The sequence below is a fragment of the Plectropomus leopardus genome, chromosome 9 (assembly GCF_026936395.1).
Source record: "Plectropomus leopardus strain MGB_pleo_1.0 chromosome 9, ASM2693639v1, whole genome shotgun sequence".
Lineage (NCBI taxonomy): Eukaryota > Metazoa > Chordata > Actinopteri > Perciformes > Serranidae > Plectropomus > Plectropomus leopardus.
Genome location: NC_142184.1, coordinates 2,070,001 through 2,092,705, shown reverse-complemented (window position 1 = coordinate 2,092,705; position 22,705 = coordinate 2,070,001). Strand labels below are relative to the sequence as shown.

General features: G+C 39.1%; 3 protein-coding genes across 5 annotated transcripts in view; all 3 read right to left on the bottom strand.

Moving 5' to 3' along the window:
- Positions 1–695: 695 nt before the first annotated feature.
- On the bottom strand, positions 696–9,541 carry LOC121947121 (ER membrane protein complex subunit 3). Its single transcript, XM_088081665.1, has 10 exons — positions 9,428–9,541; positions 6,995–7,195; positions 5,603–5,660; positions 5,232–5,325; positions 4,766–4,870; positions 4,025–4,106; positions 3,711–3,790; positions 3,258–3,340; positions 1,867–2,034; positions 696–1,023 (listed from the first exon to the last, which is right to left on the bottom strand). The coding sequence occupies exons 2-9, from the start codon at positions 7,147–7,149 to the stop codon at positions 1,906–1,908; spliced, it is 786 nt and encodes a 261-aa protein (XP_087937791.1). The 5' UTR covers positions 7,150–7,195; positions 9,428–9,541; the 3' UTR covers positions 696–1,023; positions 1,867–1,905.
- Positions 9,542–10,530: 989 nt separating this feature from the next.
- On the bottom strand, positions 10,531–19,232 carry LOC121939647 (uncharacterized). Its single transcript, XM_088081475.1, has 2 exons — positions 17,798–19,232; positions 10,531–15,449 (listed from the first exon to the last, which is right to left on the bottom strand). Exon 1 carries the CDS (start codon positions 19,230–19,232, stop codon positions 18,033–18,035), a length of 1,200 nt encoding a protein of 399 aa, XP_087937601.1. The 3' UTR covers positions 10,531–15,449; positions 17,798–18,032.
- LOC121938957 (IQ motif and SEC7 domain-containing protein 1-like) overlaps positions 19,070–22,705 on the bottom strand; it is a 159,990-nt gene continuing 156,354 nt past the window's right edge. For 2 of the 3 annotated variants that reach the window (XM_088081585.1, XM_088081587.1), the window contains 3 exons: positions 22,588–22,705; positions 20,599–20,648; positions 19,070–19,454 (listed from right to left, as the gene is read on the bottom strand). The exon at positions 22,588–22,705 is cut by the window's right edge and continues 107 nt beyond it. In XM_088081585.1, the coding sequence (XP_087937711.1) occupies positions 19,260–19,454; positions 20,599–20,648; positions 22,588–22,705 (363 nt within the window). In that variant the 3' untranslated portion in view covers positions 19,070–19,259. The remainder of the gene's footprint in view (positions 19,455–20,598; positions 20,649–22,587) is intronic. The other variant, XM_088081586.1, reaches the window with a different exon arrangement.

Below are 22,705 nucleotides of genomic sequence, written 5' to 3'. Positions count from 1 at the left end.
TTTTCATATTTATAGATGAAATTTGTATCCAGGCTTGAATTTATTTGACAGAATGACGGACGCAGGCGAAGTTTTCTCTGTGAGGTCAAAGCGAGCTCTCACAGCTTTTTAAACCGGCTCTGTGTACAGTATTTTTGTATTGTAAGAAATGTATTATTATTATTATTATTATTATTATTAACATTCCTGGGTGGAGCAGGAGGGAAACTTTGGGCTGATTTCTTTCTTTGGTCTTCCTGTCAAATATCAGATGAAAATATTTTATTGTACTTTCAATCTTTTGATATGAATAAAAGGACGATTATTATCACGATGACAGCGAGTTATTACACTTTTGTTGTTTAAAAAAAAGAAAAACACTGTTTTTATTGTTTGTTCTCTACTTTTTTCTTCTCCTATTTTCAGATAACTTTCTTAAACTTTTACTAATTTCTTGCTCATTTTTACGCCATGTCTCGGTAAATTGCAAATCGCTTTCTCTACGTTTTTCAAAGAAACTCAAAACTCTGCTCAACTTTTAAAGATTTCGTTTTGCCGCAAAGTTTTCAACCAGTTTGTGCAGGAAGGTAACACGTGCGTTTCCCAACACCTCAGAATAAAATCTGCTTACCGGCTTCATGGGAAAAGCAGCGCGTTATGACGGGACGGTAAACCTGAGTGTCGACTGCTGAACAAAACAGACGGAGGAAATCCGGTTAGTTGTGTTGGCACCTTTATTAAACTGCTGCACTCACTTCCAGTCACTCTGGATCAGAGCCTCGGCTGACGGCCGCGCGGTCAGAAACGTTCATGCAAAGTGTCCCGCAGGGTGAAAACATCAACACCTGCCGCCGCTTCAAGCTCCCAAAACGTCTTTAAACGTCTTTAAACGTCTGATTTCTGCGCGGCGCCGAAGAGAAACGTCTTCCTGAGAGGGTTCGTCCTGGTGCAGAAGCTGCTGGTTTCCTGAAACAACGCTGTGATCCGGATCATCCGGGAACCGTCGGAGGACTCGTCTGCTCCGCGCCTCAGAGGATCTCTGTCCTGGAAAACCGGAGACATAAAAAACAGGAAATATCAGAACAACAATTCATTTCTATTATTTCACCAAAAAAGAAGTAAATTCAGGTTCATTATGAAATTCGACACACGAACGTTCCGGAAAACTGAGCTTCAAATGAAGACGAGACGTGTCGGCTATTTTAAAAGCTGCTTTTTTTAAAAATTATTATTATTATTATTAGTGTTTGATTAAAAACTTTAGCTTAATTTATTCCTAACAATCACGAGTGAGCAATTAGCTGAAATTTCAGCAGGGTTTCCATGATCCTGGAAAAACCTGGACAAGTCAAGGAATTTGTAATATTAAAATGTTTAAAAGTCTTTGATTTTTGTTGTGTTTAATGAAACGAACCACCAACGTTTTATACAACAAACATAACTGATGATGAGAGACTGAAAAAAAGGTTACTGTTTAGTTTTCACACAATAATCAACACGAGTAAAGTTTACCAAAAGTTTTATCATGTATGTAATTTATATTTATAAATGTACGTATATTTATGGACAAAAGTATTGGGCCACTCACACATTACACCTACAGGAGCTTTTGTGGCGTCACATTTGAAATCCACAGCTTCCTCTCCTCTGAAGGATTTCTGCAAGATTTCGGTCGAGTCTGAGGAAGTTTTTGCCGTTTGATCCAGATGTGAAACACCTGAACTCAACGATGACGAGGTGAGGCCCGATACTTCTGTCCATGTAGTTTATGTTTATATATATATATATATATATATATATATATATATATATGTTTATATATATATATATATATATATATATATATATAAACTCACACAGATTGTATGATGATGAGAGATTTCGAACCTGTCAGAGACGTTTCGGAGCTCGCAGGTCCTCGTCGCTCTAAAACGTGGTGGACTTGATGTCCTGACTGAAGAAGTTCCCAAAGTTCAGATCTCTGGACATCAGCTCGTCCTCCACGTTCTCCAACGCCCACTTGTGTTCCACGATCTCCAGCGCCTCCCACTCACTCTGACACAAACAAACAAACAAACAGACAGACAGACAGACAGACAGACAGACAGACAGACAAACAAACAAACAAACAAACAGACAGACAGACAGACAGACAGACAGACAGACGGGGCAGACGTGAGCTGTGTGCGTCTGTGAGGAAACGTCTCAAAGTGAAGTGGATTCAGCGTGACCTTGAGATTTAATCGGACTGTTTTGGTGTGAGATGAACCTTAATTAACCCTTTGAAAGCTGCATGGAGACGACGCTCCGACGCCTTTCACAGGTATTTAAACCCGTGAAATCAGCTTTCCCATTCATGTTTATTATTAATGATTAAATTACGTTAGATTTAAGACTTTAAGACTTTTTAATGGATTTCAGAATGGAATTTAGGACTCATTTTACAAAAACCCAAATCGAAGAAAAAAATACGTGAACAGATATGAAAGGGGACAAATTTGCCCGAATGTTTGTCTCAAAATAAAACAGGACTTTTTGTTCAAGTTTAAAATGTTGAATTATTTTTCAACAAATGCTGATTTTTTTCTAAAAACTTAACATGTTGAAAATAATCAATATATTATTGTTATTATTCTATCATTTAAGTTTCCTTTTTTTACAAAAAAAAAAAAAAAAAAAAAGCTTGTACATGAGTGCTGCTGGCTCCTCTTTCCTGATCTGCCTGATGGTAAATTTAAATTATTACCAATTATTTTAGGATTTTAAGATCCAACATCAGAAAACAGTGATTTTGATTATCCCTCTTCCAATGTCTTGGCATTTTTAATATTGCATTTTAATACCATTAAAGGCCTTAAATACAGATTCATGAAGTTAACGGCTGTTTGAAAACATGAGAAAAAGGCAATGAGCAGTTTGGCAAAATTACTGTTTTTAAAATATGATTTAAAGAACAAGATAGGGAAAAATATTATTATTAATAACTATTAATTATTCTATACTTTTTTAATTCCTTTCATTTTTTTTTATTTTTTGTTAATTTCCAGAAAAAAAATCTGCACTTTTTCCCTAATTTCTCGCTGATCTGCAGCTCGTTTCTTGCTGACTGCCTTTTCCCATGTTTTTTTTGTTGAAAGAAATCAAGCTTTTGCTCAGGTTTCGGAGGGTTAACTGATGAGACGACCAGGATCGAACGTGTCAGAGGAAAGTCATCATTTACACTCGGATGTTTTTCGTGATCAAAGTTTTCATCGTTTTTTCTGACTTTAATGTTTCACCTTAAAGGCCTTGTTGGGGTCGGGGGGCATCGCCATGGCAGCGCCCGTCATCTGGTCCTGCATGACCCGCGACTGGTCGGCAGCTGAGAGAAAACACAGTTTTACTAAATTTAATCAAACACAACGACTTTTTACATCAACAACGTTTTAGGAGCTTTAACTTTCAGGGCCAAAGAATTACATCAGAGAATTACACAACGTGTTTCCGAAATAACGTTTATGCTGTTAAAAAACGAACCTACAAACATTTTAGAAATATAAAACAAACAAATGCAACACGAGCTTTTATTTGTTCATAAACTCAAATTTAAAAATCTGCACAGCAACAGTTAATGAATGATTATTGATTATTTTGGTCTTATGTGTGTTAAATATCAGCTCGAATTTAAAGCAGCTCTGCGTTTTCTACTTTAAAAAAAAGGTCAAAGCAAACAGAGACAGTCAGAGACTCACCGTTGTCCTGTCCCAGGATGAGGCTGTACATGCTCCTCAGCCCAAACACGTTCAGGAAGTACCAGGAGGCCGAGCTCACCCTGCAGACGAGAGACGACGAGAGACGGCGAGAGATGGCGAGAGACGGCGAGAAAAACACACCGTTATTAAAGAAATACAGAAAAATACATACATATAAGCGTGTGTGTGTGTGCGCGCGCGCGTGTGTGTGCGTGCGTGTGTGTGCGTGTGTGCGTGTGCGTGTGCGCATGTGTGTGTGTGTGTGCGTGTGCGCATGTGTGTGTGTGTGTGTGTGTGTGCGTGTGCATGCGCACCAGGAGGCGTCCAGGGACAGCAGGTCGATGCCTCGCTGTAACATGGGCTTGAACCGCAGAGTCAGAGGAAACGGCACTTTGGCTGAATGAAAAACAACAAACACATCAGAAACAACAAAAAACAAACAGCCGGCTTCATTTTAAGCATCTTAACTATTTTTATGCTTATTTTTTTTTTATAATGTCGACGGGTTTTACTCTGTTTTCCATCTTTTTATGCAATCTGTGCGTTCGATTTTTATCATTTATTTATGACATCAAGTCGGCAACTCAGTGTCAGTATTCTCGCCTGGCTGCTTTACAGCTAAACGTTTGCTTATTTACTGCAGCTAATAAATAAATATACTAAAATATGCAACTACTATAAGTTAATGAAAGCTGCTAGGAACAAAATAATTCAATATATACATTTTTTTCTGATGACAGTCAGCTAAAACTCTCAGAAAATGTTTTAAACCAAAATATACAAATTAATTGATATTCTGCTGATCATAACTGCTATTAATATTTTTATTACAGTGTGTCTGTTTATTAATTATTGACCTTATTTCAATAAAAAACTGTTTTAAATCTGTGTGAGAAATGTTTGTCATATTCTGACCGTAACTAACTTTAGTTTAAACTTTAATAAATGGTGTGGTTTCACTCATTTGACTATTTTTAAGGCTAATTATTGATATCGACCAATCTGACCATTTTTCGCCGTATCACCGCCCCGTATGATGGTGTTTATGAACTCACTTATGACGAATCCAGAGAAAGCCCAGTTGATCCATCCACCGATCACAATCATGGGCAGGACGTTGGTCAAGTTTCCCTTCATCATGTCTGTCAGCATGCTGCTGTCTGAAACACACAGCTCCGGTTAAACTACGTAACTTTAACCTGTAATATCTGCTGAACACACGACCGTCATAATAACATTAAATCAAATGGTTATAAGGATGTTAAATAAAGTTCTTCTAGAATAACATTTTGAAAAATATTGTTTTCATTAAAACTTTCGGTCAACAGTTGGATGTTAGCGTTAATGTTAGCAGACGGTTAAAATGACGTGACGATTCATACTCGATGTTCGCAGTAAAGCCTGATGCATCTTTTTCCTGTCAAAAAAGTGTAAGAACTGAATGTGTCATTTTAAACACACACACACACACACACACACACACACACACACACACACACACACACACACACACACACACACCTGTCATGGGGTTCTTGGGGACGACCTTCCTCTTGACCTTCTTGAAGAAACCGGTCTCTGCGTTGTTGAAGTAATGTTTCCTCATCGCGAAAGACTGAAAACATGTTGACACACAACAGCTCAGAGCTTTTCACTTTAAACAGAGACAGGGACAGAGACAGAGACAGAGACAGAGACATGTCCACTGTCCCTCAGGATTTCATTCAAATGTCTAAGATACATTTTTAATATGTTTCAGTCAATCTTGTATAATTTAGAAAACTATTCGTATTGTTTTCTTGTATTCCCTAAACTGCTGGTAATCACATGAACTCACTGTAAAATGATAGTGTATTCCCAAACCGTTATTCCCCGAGCGTGTGAGCGCTCACCTGTCGAGGAATGTACTTTCCATTCTCTCTGAGGATGCGGCTGCGCAGGAGCACCTGGCTGAACAGAAAAACCAACATTAACCCTTTACGGTGCGCTTTAATATTACACACACTCATACCTCTGCACAGAAAATGTCCTAATATTAAATATCAAATATCCATAAATTTTCAGAATTTAACCCTTTTAAATGTCAGTTTTTCTCATGATGCCACTATGTTTTCAGAAAAATCAAAAAATAATAATAATAATTCAATTATTTTCAATAAACTACATGCTGAGTAGATTTGAGGTTTTTGATGATCACAAACTGGGATGTGTCTGTAATTAACATTTTTTTTATTTTTTACAAATTATTATTTTTGTGCAATGTCAAATACTCACACTCATACTGCTCTGCACACTAAATATAAATAAATCAGGCATTAAAAATATTCTACATTAACATGATTTTCTACTTTCATTGAATTTATTTTTTAACCAACATCAGTCCTAATTATGAATATCAAATATTCATTCATTTTCAGAATTTAACACTTTAAATGCCAGGTTTCTGTCATGATGCCACTATGTTTTTAGATAGAAAAACAAAAACATAAATGAATGATGTTGAGTCTCCTCCGTGCTCAGCGTGTGAGTGTAGCTGCTGACAGTCTGGGATATGTCAGTGTGTGAGTGTAGCTGCTGACAGTCTGGGATATGTCAGTGTGTGAGTGTAGCTGCTGACAGTCTGGGATATGTCAGTGTGTGAGTGTAGCTGCTGACAGTCTGGGATATGTCAGTGTGTGAGTGTAGCTGCTGACAGTCTGGGATATGTCAGTGTGTGAGTGTAGCTGCTGACAGTCTGGGATATGTCAGTGTGTGAGTGTAGCTGCTGACAGTCTGGGATATGTCAGTGATCAGCAGCTACATTGACTGTGACAGGTCACCTAGTGGAAATAGCATGTATTTCCTCCATATGCCAAATATGGTCAAAATGACCTCATCAGGTGGAAAATAGTCAAAATGACAAATTCAGAGTCAAAAGCCCAGAATGACACCCAGAAATAATACAAGTCCTGTTTTTCTGCTCTGATGGCTGTGGGATCAAAAATGTCAGTTTGAATGGGTTTCAATGGAGCATTTTTGGACCTGAACAGTCTGAATGTAACTATTTAGTTTCCACAGTGTATTTTAGACTTATTGTAGGAGCTGAGCTGGAAATTCACTGATTACACTCAAATACACAAAATGTATGCCATATGCATGAACGCAACCAAAATTATCAAAAAATGAAAAATGAAAAGTGCTTTGAATGTGCCAAACAGTCCCTGCGGGTTAACTTTTATTTTCCCAAAACACTGAGCTCATTCTGTTTCATCACCACAAACATTAAAATCTAAACTTGAGCTCACCTGTCAGACACCTGCTCCAGGTCGACCTTTTTGTCGTTGTGGAGCAGTTGGGTGACGTAATGACGAATGATCCCGACGAAGAAGGTGATGAAGACGATGGGCAGGACCACCCACATCCGAATGCTGGAGTCCAGCAGGAGCTCTGGACCGGCCATCGCTCTCTGATCAACCAGCCAACTCAAACAAAGACAGGGAGACGCTCTGGAAGCAGAAAAGGACTTCTTTTTTAACCAACTGGTTGATGTCCTTCAAAAACACAAGAAAAAGTTGGCGACTTGGCAGGAAATATCCTGCAAATAGCATAAAATTAGTACATTTTGTAAATTACTAATTACTAATTACTAATTTTACCCCTAGCTAAGAAGCTAGGGGTAAAATTTATAATACTTCTAACTCTGAATTTAGAAATTATGTTATAGATTTATTAGTTTTTTAGAACTGTTTTGCTCTCCTTTATTAGTATTTTTTGAGAATATTCTTGGCTTTGTTTTTAGCTTTTCTTTTTGTGCTTATTTTCAGGTACTTTTCTTGTACTTTTATTATAAAAACTAATTTTGTGCTGTTTTTTTAATTTCATTTCTTCTGAAGTTGCTCATGGGCTTTTTCCATGTTTTGAACGAAATCAAGCCAATCAAGTATCAAAGTGTTAATACATAAATTATATTTTCTTTAAACTAAACCTTCAATAAATTTGCCCACTTTTCCATTAATATACACTAATATTTTTTTATCCTATAAATATATTTAACATTTTAGTATTTTTAGTAGTTTAATAGTTTTATTTTGGTGCACACTGTATATTCTATAGATATAAACATTTTTCTTACAGAATGTTTATTTTGCGTTTTTTCTCCTGTGCGATGCCTTTACAACCTGCTGCTGTAACGAAAGAACTTCACAAAAAAATGGATCAATAAAGTACATAAAGCTATCTATGATTTTTTCCATCAGTGTCCTCGCTGACCATTTTAACATTGGTTCAAATTGTTGAACAAACTGATCAGAGATATGTTTCTTCCAGCTACAATTTTTGTCATTAAATACAAAATACACATGAATTCCACAGTAATATAAATTTAAAAAAACATCAAATATAATAGTTAAACACTGACAGGGAACATTTTAGGGCACAATAAATGTTGCTTTTGAACTCTTGAGTTCGAGGGTCGAAAAAGAGCCACCACAATGTTTTAAAGCATAGAAAACCCCTTAACCGATCTTTTTTCCAACTTGAAATTTGATAACCTTTGCTAGAATGACCCTAAAATGAGAAAAAGTGACACTCTGTTCACATTTCCATTAAAGCTGTCGCCAACAAGGTAAAAATCTTGTCTTAAGGGGTCATTTTTGACCTGGCACTTACTAAAACATTTACATACCACAACCACACAACCACACAAACACACACACACACATACACACACACAGAAATACATCTGCAAAGTCCATGCACACAAACTGCTGACACTGTTAGTTTCCCTATATTAAAATGCATTTAAAACGACTTTCTGCACATTTCTTCTATTTTCTTAGGCAACACAGGTAATATATCTTGCTAAAAAATGTGTTTACTCCTATGCAGTACCTTTAACAGTAATTATAATAATTATAAACATCTACTTAAGTAAATCAAACTCTTATGACAAGTGTGTTGTAATAAAAACGAGTGGATTTCACCGATTAAATGTCGTCTCTTAAATATGACAGTTTATGATGAACTGGTTGTCTCTTCAGGTTAAATAAATTTGGGTTCAATCAAGCTGCTTTATTTTAGGGGATTAGAGAAGGCGGGTCATTATTAACCCTTAGGACGAGCAGAACATATAAACAGTTAAGACACCACGTGAGTTAATAGTAACACATTACTGCGTTAATGAGGGTTTGAATGCAGTGATTTAGCTTGTAGTGTAGTCACAGTGTGGTGTTAGTGTTTTACTCCAGTAACAGATCTGAACACTTCTTCCGGTGCTGTGTTTGTCGAAATATTTTGGCTCAGTGACACTTTGACTTTCTATAAATGAATAAATGAATAAATGAACCGACCTGTTAAAAGGCAGCAGAGGCCCGGGGAGCAGCTAGCGGCTAACAGCTAACAGAAACTACCGAGCACGGTTAAAACTCCAGTCGTTACGTTAAAAACAAATTACCTGTAACTAAACTAAACCACCACTAACACCTGACATCCACCGACAGCCGCTGCCGTTAGCACGAGCTGCTAACGTTAGCATTAGCAGCTGTTTCGGCGAATGTACGGTTAGCTTAAGATGCTAGCCGGCTAACAGAGCTAGCTAGCCGAGTTACTCTTTAACCTTTTAACTGCCGCTCCTACAAAAGTGTTTGTTCCGGTGACACTCGAGCGTCATTTAGAGACGTCGATCAACTGTCAGCAGTTGAAATATTCGCAATCTGACGTTTAAAACAACGTTTACTCACCACATTTACGAACTTTGTGATTCCGCGACGCGACACGCACGTCAGTTACATTCAAAACACCACCGACAACTTCCGGTTCCACCGGAAACAGAGGTCACGTGATAGCGGAAAAATATTATTATTATTTTATTTTTATTTTTACTTTTAGGAGCTTTTTTTTTATAATAATAAAAGCACCCAAGTGCTTTATCGTCTGAAAGTAATGGTAAATAGAATAAAATAACAAAAAAGAAAAAGAAGAAAACAAAGAAGTGCAAAAAGGGAGACGTTTAAATCCTGAGGTAAACGCAGTGGTGGGATGTAAAAAAAAAACACATTCACTCATAAGTACTGTACGTAAGTAAATGCAAATTTTAGGTAATTATATTTTAATTTGGGATTTTGCATGAGATCATTTGAGATCACAAGAAAATTATCTCGTTATCTTCCAGAAAACAGAAGGGAAAAAAATGTATGAATGTATTACTGCTTAGAACTTCTGTAAAGAATGAATTTTATTTTACAATTTCATTTCTTTGGGCAAGCACAATTAAAGCTATGTGCAGGAACTATTTCTAGCCTATTCGTTGAAGACCTGTTGACACAGTGGCTGTGTGCAATTCCTAAAAATCTTGTCTTCACAGTGTGGATGTGGTTTGGTATCATGGTGCCTGCACAAAGGTCGAAACTAAAATCTCAATTTAGATGTGGATGCTGCACAAAAGTACAGGGCTGATCGACACACACTGCAAAGAAATATTACCAAAACATAACTAATAAAAACACGGACTGCTTTTACATTTCTGTTGGTGTGCAGATTTAACACGCCAGATACAACATGCCATTCAGTGAGCTTTAGAGGTGTAGGGAGGTGTTTTTTTATTGTTTTTTTTTTAAACTTTAGACAGAGTGAGGCTCAGTGTTTCCTCCTGCTTTCAGTCTTTACGCTCAGATAAACTGACCACCTCATGACTCCAGCCCTGTTTTCATCTTGCAAATAAGAGACTGATAAAACATCACACTTTGAGAAAGAAATAAAAAATGTATTTCGTCAAGTGTGTCATGAAGTGTATTTGAGTGTGTGTGTGTGTGTGTCCAATCAGCCAAACAAGACAGGACACATCTTTCCATCAACATGAACAGATTTTTTATATCTTTAGAGCAATAAATATTTCCACTTTTTCCATATCTCTGCAATTTCAAAAACAAAGTACAAGTAATATATATTTATATACACAGCTAAAATTTTCCATACATAATTTTTAAAATAATGTCGTCTCTGTTGACACATATTTGACACTGTACTCGTACAATTTTACAAGGACTATTCCAGTCTCTCTTTGCTCTACATTATAAACAAGAAATATTTTTTCTCCACAAAGCAGTCCATTGTTGTTACGTACAACTTAGACCCAGGTCCATCGCCCTTGTATAGATACACATAACACAGACTGCCTTTACACAGGAGCACAAGAATCCAACGTTTTTAACTTTATTCAAACCAGATCTGATGTGCTTAAATTTTTTTAATGTTCCCTGTTTTGCCTGCAGCAGTCAGACCAGATCTGTTTCTGTTGGCGTTAAAAACCAGATCTTCTGTTCCTGGTGTAAACACAGCCACACACAAACTGCCCTCTGTGGAGCAAAGTGAGTACTCGCATTGTTATTTTTCATATAACGATGGTTATGTACATTCATGTTTATAATACAGTTTCATTCAGTGCAGATACTGTAATAAATACCACATGCAAACTGATAGTGGAGAGCAGGCCCGGGCAGAAAGAAAAAAACTAAACAGATTTAAATTAAGCATTTAAAGGACCATACTTGAGTGTCTGTATGTTCATAAACTGCATATTCTGTACATTACTTGTGCAAACCATGTAATGCATTTTAGATGACAGCCATTAATTTTAGTTTATTTAATGAAGATCTACTTGCAGAAACTTGCAACCTGCAGCAGATAACTGATCAATCATAGAGAATCTTTCTTAAACATTACATTTGAGAGTTGACGATTAGTTGCTGCATTGATGAGCTTTGTTTTCAGCAAATCAACCCCAGAATTCACAAAACAAGCAGATCTAATCAGTTCATCCTTGAGTCCAAGCGAACGTTTGTGCCAATTCTGAAAAAAATCCCCACAAGGTGTCCTTGAGATATCGCTTTCGCAAGAATGCAACAAATGCAACAAATGCAAGGTCAGCTTGACCTTGACCTTAACCTTTGACCATCAAAATCTGATCAGCTCAAGACAAAGTCCAAGTGGACATTTTTGCCAATTTTGAAGAAATTCCCTCAAGGCGTTAGTGAGATATTGCATACAAAAGAATTAGCTAGATTCAAGGTCACAATGACCTTGCGATATTGTGTTCACAAGAATGAGACAAACAAAGTAACAGTGACCTTTGACCATCAAAATTAAGCAGTCCTTCATTGAATCCACGTGGACGTTTTTGCCAAATTTGAAAAAAATCCCCCGATGGTGTTCTTGAGATATCATGTTCATAATAATGAGACAGACAAAGTCATCTAATCAAAATCTAATCAGTTCATTGTTGAGTCCAAGTGGACGTTTTTTCCAAATCTGAAGAAACTCCCTCAAGGTGTTAGTCAGATAGCATGCTTACTTAATGAGACGAATGCAAAGTCACACTGATCTTGACCTTTGACTGTCAAAATCTGATCAGTTCATTGTTAAGTCCAGGGGAACATTTTTTGCCAAATTTGAAAAAAGTTCCCCTCAAGGTGTTTATGAGATACTGAGTTCACAAGAATGAGGCAAACAAAGTCACAGTGACCTTGACCTTTGACCATCATAATCGAATCAGTTCATTATTGCGTCCAAGTGGACATTTTTGCCAAATGTGAAGAATTTCCTTTAAGGCCTCATTGAGATATCGCATTCACAAGAATGGGACGGACAACCCAAAAGCATAATGCCTCCGGCTGCAGCTGTTGCTGGTGTGGAGGAACATAAACCCAGTAAAAGTAATACAGTTCCAACACCACCAGTGCTTAAACCACTAATAAATGTTGACAGTGATGGATTGTCTATCTGTAGCATGTGTCAAGTCTCTGCAAATTGATTTTTTTTAATAGAGATTGATAGTGGAACCAAAGCTCGTCCAGTAGAAATAAATCTAAAAACTGAAGGGATAATTTGGAGAATGGCTGACAGTAATGTCGAGTACACACAGTTTACAGGCTACAACATGCAGAGACACGGGTATGGAGCTTTAAAACTGGAACTTCAGTGAGGATGTGCTTGATTCAGCTCGGGCACGCAGTGGAACAGGGTGAAATGTTGTGTAATCCTGTACGAGGTAGGTTTGATCCAGTGCTCCTCGAGAACTTTTTGTTATTTGAAGTGTGTTTCGTTACTTGTTTATTCTGGACTAGACATGGTGTTACTGTAACTGTTTCTGATTGCAGATGCATGATGGGGACCCAACGGTCCACAGTTCCTAGCAGCTCAGCATATATTGTTTATTTGCAATGTTTTAAAAGGCTGTCTGGCAGCAGAAGTTTTGCTTGTTTCCATTAAAAGGTCGGTGGTGAGAGGCTTCGCTGAGGCTTTGTGATGATTCAGAGGTGTTTGTTTGCAAAAGCATGCAGGGGTGAGTGAAAGTAATTATCACAGTCTGTATTAAAAATATTAGAACATATTAGTTGAATGTTAGTCACAGAAAATTCTTGGTTTTGTTGTAAACATTAAAAATTAAAAAGGTTTTAGTACCTCTGTAAGATGCCCAAATCAGAAAAGAAAAAAAGAAAAGAAAATCATCTCACACTCGTAAGCACATAACAAAATTAAAAATGCTAAAAATACAAAACAGCCCAAGGAGTACGTTATGTTAGTAGAAGCTTGTCACACAACAATATTGATAATAATATCAGTAGCACACTCTAAAAAGTCAAAGTGGTTCTTCAGATTGAAAACAATAGGGGATCCAAGATGGTTCCCTGAGGAACTCCGTGGGTTGATTATGATCCGTATTTCCACGAACCTCGAAAACAAAAGGCTTCTACAAAAAACATTTAAGGGATTTTTATTGTTTTGTTTCTCTCGTGAGGAACCCCAAAGTTGCTCAAATAGCCTGAAGAACCCTGAAGAACGTTTGGTTTTTAGAGCATACATTTTGTTAATTCAAGCAATTCTGAACCTCAGGTACAGATCAATGCTGTTGGCCCCATTGAAAATAGAACACACTGTACAGTTAATATCTACAGTTGGCGCATTCACGTAATCACAGGGAAACTAAAAATCATGTCGTTAATGTTTGCATTCAGAGGACTTTCCCATCATCCACCAGTTAAACGCTGGTAAATATTTATATGAGGCTGACAAAACCTGCCACTTTGACAGGAAAGCAACAAGCACTGAGAGGTTTATTTCTAGTCAAAAAGTAGAAATGGCTGGTAAAATAGTTCAAATGGTTGAGGAACTTTCTATCAGCCATCGCGGGCTTCCTGCCCTGACATCCGGCAAATCTCGATCAAACGGACAGAAAATACACTTCAATACTGGCATGGTAACACAAAGTGCAAAAATAATGTGTAAAAATGAGTTTGTTCAAGAAAATTTCACTTAGTGCTGCGCGACGGTGAAACGTACTCTGCACTCCAGTCCTGTGAGATGTTAGCAAGTCCTTCGAGATGAATTAGGTCCAGTTTTAAGGTTCCTTTGTGTCTTTGTTGGATGACGAGGGAGACGAAGCCAGATTTCTTTAAAATGCGGTAAATGGCTTGATGTTTCTTATTCTGAATGGATACAATCAATCAGTATATTACTAGTTAAGATGCTGAATTGTCTTTATATTCCAAGGAGGTCTTTCTTGAACTTTATGATCATTTTACGTCGTACCATCCCTCCGTCTGAAGGCACCTTATTCTCCATTTTGCAACACAAGCAGTGAAAGTGGGATTTGTCTTTGTTCACCCGAAAGGTCACCAGAAATGAGGTGAAGATTTCACATTGAGAAAAAAAAGCACAGTTTGGACTGGGTGGGAAATTATTTTTTAATAGGCCAAACATGTCTGAAATAAGGCTGAAAATGCTTTTCTGTGTGTTTACATTTAAAAATGTAGAGAAGTAGTGTGGAATATTTGGGAACGTTACAACTTGTCTTCTGATCTTGAGACAACAGCTAGACCTCATACATAGTTTTATAAAATATAATTTCCTGATAATAATTAAGTTTATATGAAGATATCCAACATCATTTTTCTGATTATCAGGATTTATATATCACATTATCGCCAGTAAACAGGCTTCTTCAGCTTTAAGGACAAGGACATGTTGGCATAAATTAAATTAAATATTCAGATCTGTGCTGTCATTAGTGTGTAATCACATGAGATTAAGAATCATTGTGTTTTCGTTACCTTAGAACGAGCCGTTTATATGTACATCATGGATGAATTAACAGACCTGGATACCGGAGCCCAAGATGGCGCCTTTTCAGTCCACTGGGAATTTCTCAACTTACAAATACACCATAAAAAGTATATAGCTTGGGGGTTTACTTTGTTGTTATGTGGCCCACTGACTATGTGCAGCAGGTTAGATGATCCCACTTGCCATTACTTGTCAGTGGTGGTCATTACCAGTAATTACATCATTTGAATTATTTCTTTAAATATTGATTATTATAAACAACTTTTCTGGGTCATGTGATGCTATGAGGTCACGTGATGCTGTGAGGTCACATGATGCTGTGAGGTCACATGATGCTGTGAGGTCACATGATGCTGTGAGGTCACATGATGCTGTGTCTCTGTGCTTGTCAGTAGAAAGTGGCTCCCTCATGATGCAGCAGGAGCTACAAGAGCTGTTATTGCATCACATAACTCTGAGAAAGTTGAGCAAATCATCCGGAAGTGTTGAATCCACAATGCCTCTGTGAAATCGTGGACTATCAGCTCCCAGAAATCCCTCATACGTGGCCGCTCCAACGTATAAGGGGCTCGCCTTTCCATCATGGCTCCATAACACGCCTACGTGGCCTCTGATTGGAAATAATGATGACTAGTTTGGTGGCTGCAACAGAAATAAAGCTGTTTATGTTTTGAACATCCATCGCCATGGTTACTGGGATGTTATCACCAGAGGAGAAGTCGCAGAGCATCACTCAATGCAGTCATCAGTCCTGCTGGTAAACCAAAATCGCAAAATTCTGGAAGATGCCCAAGTTTGATTTTCTAAACTGAATGTACATTTTTACATTTTAATTTCCCACCCAGTCCATTCAACATATCCAGAAAAAGTAATAAGATACTGTTTAATATAACCTGAAATTACCCCTTTATAACTTTATATCTCTCTGGCTTCATCAAAGGCAGAAAAGCCAGTGAAACAAAAGACTCTGTTTCCCAGACTGCACCCTGTTTGGCACCTTAATCTCCTTCTACAGCAAAATAAAGGGTCATTTACAAGATGAAATACAGCTGACAAATCTTATATTAAATTTAGCTTCATACTTTTCAAATATACTGGGACACTTGCAGGGAAGAAATCTTCCTTTCAATGATTCAATTATTGGGAAATATCAACCGTCCCCATTTTTAAAGTCCCAATCCAAGACAACAGCACAGCGCCCCCCTGCTGAAACCCTGTAATCCACAAACACTAAAGGCTTTTTTTAAAGCAATTTTTGCAAAGGTAAAAAGACACCTGTAGTTTTTGTTATGATGGCTTATTTAGAGTTTTTAAAAAAGTTTATTGTAGAAAGTAAAGTCTTCAGTAACCTTCACTAATGCACTTTTTCATGGTCAAATAAATGCTGGATTGGGGCTTTAAAAGACAACACAACCCTCCCCCTGCATATAGGATTTCAACCACAGACACACTGACACTCATTAGCTATTGCACAGGTCATGCATGCCTGTCTAAGACACAGAAACTGCACCATAATAATGCCAACCGCCTTTCGGGTACACCTCATGGCTTGTAATATGTCAACAACCGAAACAATGGTACAAGTGCTTTTTGTGCGAAAAAACAAAGTGGTGCAAGACTGGTCACCGTAAAATCTGACGAGCTGATTTTACTTTAAAAAAAAAAAAAATCCAGGAAACCGATTGCCTTTAAAAATGTATGTAGATACAGCTATCAGTCTTAATACGTCATATCTAATTTATAAGTTTACTTGAAATGTAGTCATATATAATATTAATTAACTTACTTACTTTCAAAAGTATCAGAGGGCAGAGAGCAACTTAATAAGAAATGTCCCAAAAATGAGCAAGAAATCACTGGAAAATAGGGGGGAAAAAAGAAAAAAAGAAAATAACAAACATACAAAAAAATCCAGAAAATAACTTCAATAAAGTCCCAAAAATATTTTCTTCTTTATTCTGTAACATTATTTCAAATATATAATGAAGAGAATTGTAATATTTTTCATTTCCATGTCATTTCCTTTTACTTTTTTGTTGTTGCAGTTGTAGCAGGATATTTCTTGCCAAGTTGCTCATTATGTAAGAATTATGTAAGAAATCTAACCCATTTTCTCAGGTTTCAGAGGTTAAAATGCTTATGAAAATCTAAAAATGCAGCGCAAAAAACTGATGACGATCCAGGTGAAATTAATGAAAGCAGACAAAAAAATACTATAAAATTAGTGTTTAAAAAGGGGTGGAAATAGAAAAAATGTCCATAAATTTATTATGTGTATTATGTGTGTTATTATGTTTTTAATGATATATTTAAAATTTCAAAACACATATTTTTCCAATTTTCGGCATTTTTTGGGGTCATTTTCTAAATTTTTTAAATTTTCAAAAATTTTTCTTGCAATTTTTCACCAATTTCTTGCAAATGTTTGGCCAGTGTCTGTTAAGTTGCCTTCTCTCCATGTTTTTCCAAACCAGGTTTCAAAGAGTTAAACATGTTGACAAAATGCAACTTGCAGATCTCCTTAATTCAAATAATAATAATAATAATAAAAATAATAATAATCATCTTCATTTTTTTTTCCATTTTTTTCCAATGTTTTTTTCTTTCGTCTTGATTAACTCTTCACCTCTCAAGAAATCATTTTGAAGTTGTAAGAACTTTACAAAATAAAGTAAATAAAGCTACATTTTTCGTACAGTTAGATATAAACATGATTTAAGATTAATATTTATATTTACCTTCCTTTTTTTAAGGCAAACGGTTTTCAGGATTATTTAAAGTAAGACGAGCTTGTCGGGTTTCACGTGGTGATTTTTGGAATACAGTAAGAGGACTCGTCGTGCTCTCAGGCTTCCTAAAAACCTGAACTGTCCCGTCAATCAAAACCGTACGTGGCGTTAGCATCGAGCGCTAACCTCGTGTTAAATTCACAGGCACTGCTCCCTTAACGTCTGGTCCCCGAACCGTTTGTCCGCCACACTAATTCTTACCCACAATCTGACGCCAACGTTTCCGCCGCCGGTCAGGAACGACGCTTGGGCCGCCTCTGAAGGGCTCTACGAAGGGAAGGTGGAGGAAATTTTCACCAAGATGGCGGGACGAGCGTTGTGTGGGAGTTTGTCTTCGGCGCCGTGTGACTGAAAACGCCCCGATTTGCTCGCTCAGTGGGCGGGTTCTCCAGGAGCGGCGAGCGGGAACAAGTCGCCCGGCGTTCAGCGTGCGAGTCTACCTGCGGGGGAAGTGGATGTGAAAGTAACACAGGCTGAGTAACTTCCTCCTCCCCGCTCTCAGCGCTCGCTTCCTCACAAGGCGGCCATTTTGATGCACCTGCACCTGCCCTCCCCCTCTCCTCCTCCCCCTCCTGCTCCCTCTCACCGCCGCCCCCCGGTGGCTCACTGCCGGGTGGCGGACCACCGTCCTCAGCTTCTGCCTCCTCACACGACCGTGCTGATCCTGCTGACGGGCTTCGATTTGGGGCCGCCCCCTTGGCTTGGCCCCGCCCCCGGGTGCAGGGAGAGCGGGGCGCTGGACGGGGGAGGTAAGGGGGAGTGCGGAGGGGGAGGCGGGATGGAGGAGATTGGCGGGTACTGGGGCGCGTAGGGCTGCGGAGGTGTCTGGGTGACGAGACGCGCCGAGGGCGTCTGGGGAGGCGGGGCGGAGAAGATGAAGTGGGTGGAGGGGAGGCAGAGGGAGGGGCTGAGAGGGGAGTGTGTGTGCACGGGCGTGGTTGTGAGAGTGTGTGTGAGCGTGGGGTGGGGCTGAGAGTGCGAGATGGTCAGCGGGAGCTTGCCGCCGCCTCCGCCCGGCCTCGGGTGCAGTGGTAGAGTCCGTGCAGGGTAGTAGGGGTGATGGGGAGTGCGGGGACAACGGCGGCGGCGTGATGAAGCCCAGGTTGTAGCGGGGTGCTGGCGGCGACGCCCTGCTGCATCCTCTGATGCTGCTGGATATGAGAGGGAGCGCAGCCTTGCGGACCCTGCCGCCGGGGCGCAGAGAACCTGTGCGCGAGGGCGTGGTGCTGCGGGATGTTCTGCACGTGGTAGCGGTGATGGTGGTGGTAGGGCGGGGCGGCGTCTGCTGCTGCTGGTGCCCAGTAACATTGGCTCCTCCTCCGCCACTGTTGCCGTGGCAATACTGAGCGTGCAAAGCCTGGAGCTTGGACGGCCCCCCTGCCGTACCTCCGCCCCCTCCAACTCCGCCCGAGTCCGACTGACCGAGGTTGGGCGATGGGGAGGGCATGGGGAAGGGAGGATGGGTGGGGATGGGAGGCGGGGCGGGGGTAGTGGGGGGTGATGATATCATCAGGGGACTCGGAGGACCCTGAGGAGTTGGTGATGTCATCGTCAGGGGACCAGGAACTTTGCCTCGCCGGCTGCCAAAGAAATTCCCCAGCAGGCCGCCGCCAGTCGGTCCGCCCCCACCCGCCATCCCTCCTCCGGCCCCAGCCCTCCCCGCTCACGAGAGGGGAGGTGGTGACCCCTGGTTGTGACAGAGCCCCGGCCCACCCCCCACCCCTGTACCGGGGCTCTGAGTAGGGCGGTGCGGCCGGTAGGCTGCTGGAGACGACGGGACCATCATGGGGCTGTAGGACAGAACGCCAGCCAGCAGGGGGCGCTGCTGATGAGGACGAGGACTGCTAATAATGGAACCCTGGGTGGAGGAGGAGGAGGAGGAGGAGGAGGAGGAGGAGGAGGAGGAGGAGAGGAGAGGAGAGGAGGAGGAGATCAGAGGAGGAGGAGAGGAGAGAGGAGGAGGATGAGAGAGAGGAGAGGAGGAGGTGAGGAGAGAGGAGGAGGTGAGGAGAGGGAGAGGGAGGAGGAGGAGAGGAGAGAGGAGGAGGAGGAGGAGAGGAGGAGGAGGAGAAAGACAAGAGTAAAGAGTGAAATACTGAACCCGAGGAGCTCCCGTCTGTCTGTGTAACTATAAAGGAGCACACTCAGGCCCTCAGAGCAGTTTTAACCCTTTATCTTCCTGTTTATGAGGTTTACACTCTTTAGAGCGGTGAAGTGATGATGACCCTGAAGTTAGCATCGCACTGGTCCCCTCATCAAAACCCTGATGGGATTTTCGATAATCTCCAAAAACGAGTTTGTGATACTTCGGTGTGATAATCTGCACAGATGAACTCCACGTTCGTGTGTTTTGGAGAATAAATTAAATCTCCAGAAGCAAAAAGCTGTTACAAACCAACGACATCGAGGTCGCACGACTTTAAATGTCAGCACCCCGAATCGTTCGACTTCTGATTTGATTTTAGCGTGACCTGGTCTCGCTCATGATCACGGCTGTGTCATGCTGGTCTCACGTGTAGTTTCTGTGTCGCTGCGATGAACACCGTAGTCCCATTTAGCCACTTGTTAGCAACCGCCTTTTTTTAGACGAGTAAAACCTTAAAAGTTTAAAAATTGGGTTTGTACGGATGTATTTTATGTTGCAGAACAAAACGTGTAAATATCTTCGTCCCGTGTTAACCGCAGACCTTATTTAAGACGATGTTTGAATTTGAGACGGGGAACCGGAAGTGCAAAAATGCAAACAGACTTCTGCGTTTTTAGGACTCATTACTTCACCGCTCTGTACATCCTGAATTATACTACAATATTTTAAAAAAGAGCCCTCAGGAAACCAGTAAAACTGCACATACTTCCTCGCAGTGCAAGAACAGAACATTTACACAAACAAATTTACATTCACACCGACATGCAGACAGTTGTGTGTGCGTGACGTGTGGCGGCGGCGGCATGCTCAGAGGTGACATCATACATGCTTTCAGCCCCGCCCTCGATAAACTTACTTCAATGGTACTGTCCAATGACCCGACACTGTTCCTACGACCTCGCTTCCCTGTTACCCAATCAGAACGAGGCAGGGTTAAAAAGAAATAACACGTCATCCTGTAAAACCACAATCTTACATATTTAAAGTTATACTACAAAATTATTATAATTTCAAAAATAATAATAATTAAAATAATTTTATAAATTCAGCAATTTTCCTCGGTAATTTCTGTGTTTAAAAAAATAGGTTTCATTTATTTTTCTTCTTCTTCTTTTTTTTTTTTTACACATTTTCAGGCAACTTTCTGCTTTTTATTCATTTTTTTTGCTAATTTTTTGCAGGAAATTTGAAAATTTAATTTTTTACAAAATCTAAGGAAAAATGTCTCAGAAAAACAGCTAGGGGGGAAAACTATATTTATCATTATCATAATTACATATTTAAAATTATACTACAAAATTATTTAAAAAATGTAAGCACTTTTTCCTGGGCCATTTCTGTGATTTCTCTTCTTTTTATTTTTTAAAAGTTTTATTTATTCATATATTATTTTATGCATTCTCACACAACTTTCTTCTTTTTGTTTAAGAAATATTTTTTATAAGAACTAGGGGAAAATATCTAGGGAAAAAGCGGAGGGAAAAAATATATATTCATAATCATAATTAAATATTTAAAATTATATTTCAAAATCATTATAAGTTTTATGCATGTTTTTTCAAGGTTATTTCTTTGAGGGTTTTTTTCACTTTCCTTTTTATTTTTATTTATTAATACATTTTTTTAAACTAATTTCCAGCTGACTTTTTTGTACTTTTCACTACTTTTTTTGGCTAATTTTTATTCATTTCTTCTTGGTTGCTAACTGTCTTCTTCCCATATTTTTTAAAAGTCATCAAGCCATTTTCTCAGGTCTCAAAGGGTTAATGTCTCATGTTGTATTTCTTGTATGTGTCCACTAGGTGGAGACGGAGCCTCGCGGCTCTCCAGCAGATTTCCATCTCACTGAATCATATTAACATTTCAGATTTCATCACTGTTTCATCAGTTGCATAAGACCACAGATGTAGGTTTGCTGTGAGTCACTGAGTCATAAAAAACCTGCAGCAGTAAACAGAAACAGTAAAATATCCCATTTGCAGAATCACAAAAAAGTATACTGTTATTTAACCCTCAGGGCCCGCTTTAATATCACACACACTCCTATCACTCAATGCAAACAACGAGCTTTTCAAAATCAAGCTTTAAAAAAACATTATACATTAATATGAGTTTTTACCCATCATAAATATCAAATATTCATTAATGTTCAGAATTTGAATTCTTTAAATGCCAGGTTTTTGTCATAATGCCACTGTGTTTTTAGATAAAAAAATAGAATTATTTTCAATATTCTACATGCTAAGTGGATTTTTAAAAATGATCACATCCTGGGATATATCAATGATCAGTAACAAAACTGATTTTTCTACTTTTTTTAATAGTTTCAGATACTCACTCATATCGCTCTGCACTCAAGGTGCGCTTTTTAAAAAGAAGTTATATACTTAATTAATTTAATCAATTTGATTTTTCATGTTCATTGAGTTATTTTTGGAAATAGCATGTATTTCCTCCATATGCCAAATACGGTCAAAATGACCTCATCAGGAGGAAAATAGTCAAAATGACAAATTCAGAGTCAAAAGCCCAGAATGACACCCAGAAATAATACAAGTCCTGTTTTTCTGCTCTGATGGCTGTGGGATCAAAAATGTCAGTTTGAATGGGTTTCAATGGAGCATTTTTGGACCTGAACAGTCTGAATGTAACTATTTAGTTTCCACAGTGTATTTTAGACTTATTGTAGGAGCTGAGCTGGAAATTCACTGATTACACTCAAATACACAATCTGGACTACATTTAGGACACATGCATCAACACACACACAGTTATCAAAAATATGAAAAATGAAAAGTGCATAAAATGCTCCAAACTGTCCCTAAAGGGTTAAAAAAGAGCTCACCGTCCTCACCTGTCTCTGAGAGGTCTCTCAGTGAGGAGCTGAGTGCTGTGCGTTTGAGTCCGTCGACTGACGCATACGTGTCATCGAGGCTCGGCCTACCCAGAGTGCCGTTCACCAC

Coding starts and splice junctions, on each gene's coding strand:
- LOC121947121 (XM_088081665.1), bottom strand. CDS start 7,149: ATGGCCGGTCCAGAGCTCCTGCTGGACTCCAGCATTCGGATGTGGGTG. Junction 5,326..5,602: donor GAAAGTACATTCCTCGACAG/GTGAGCGCTCAC, acceptor ACATGTTTTCAG/TCTTTCGCGATGAGGAAACA. Junction 4,107..4,765: donor TTTCTCTGGATTCGTCATAA/GTGAGTTCATAA, acceptor TTTTTCATTCAG/CCAAAGTGCCGTTTCCTCTG.
- LOC121939647 (XM_088081475.1), bottom strand. CDS start 19,232: ATGGCGGGTGGGGGCGGACCGACTGGCGGCGGCCTGCTGGGGAATTTC.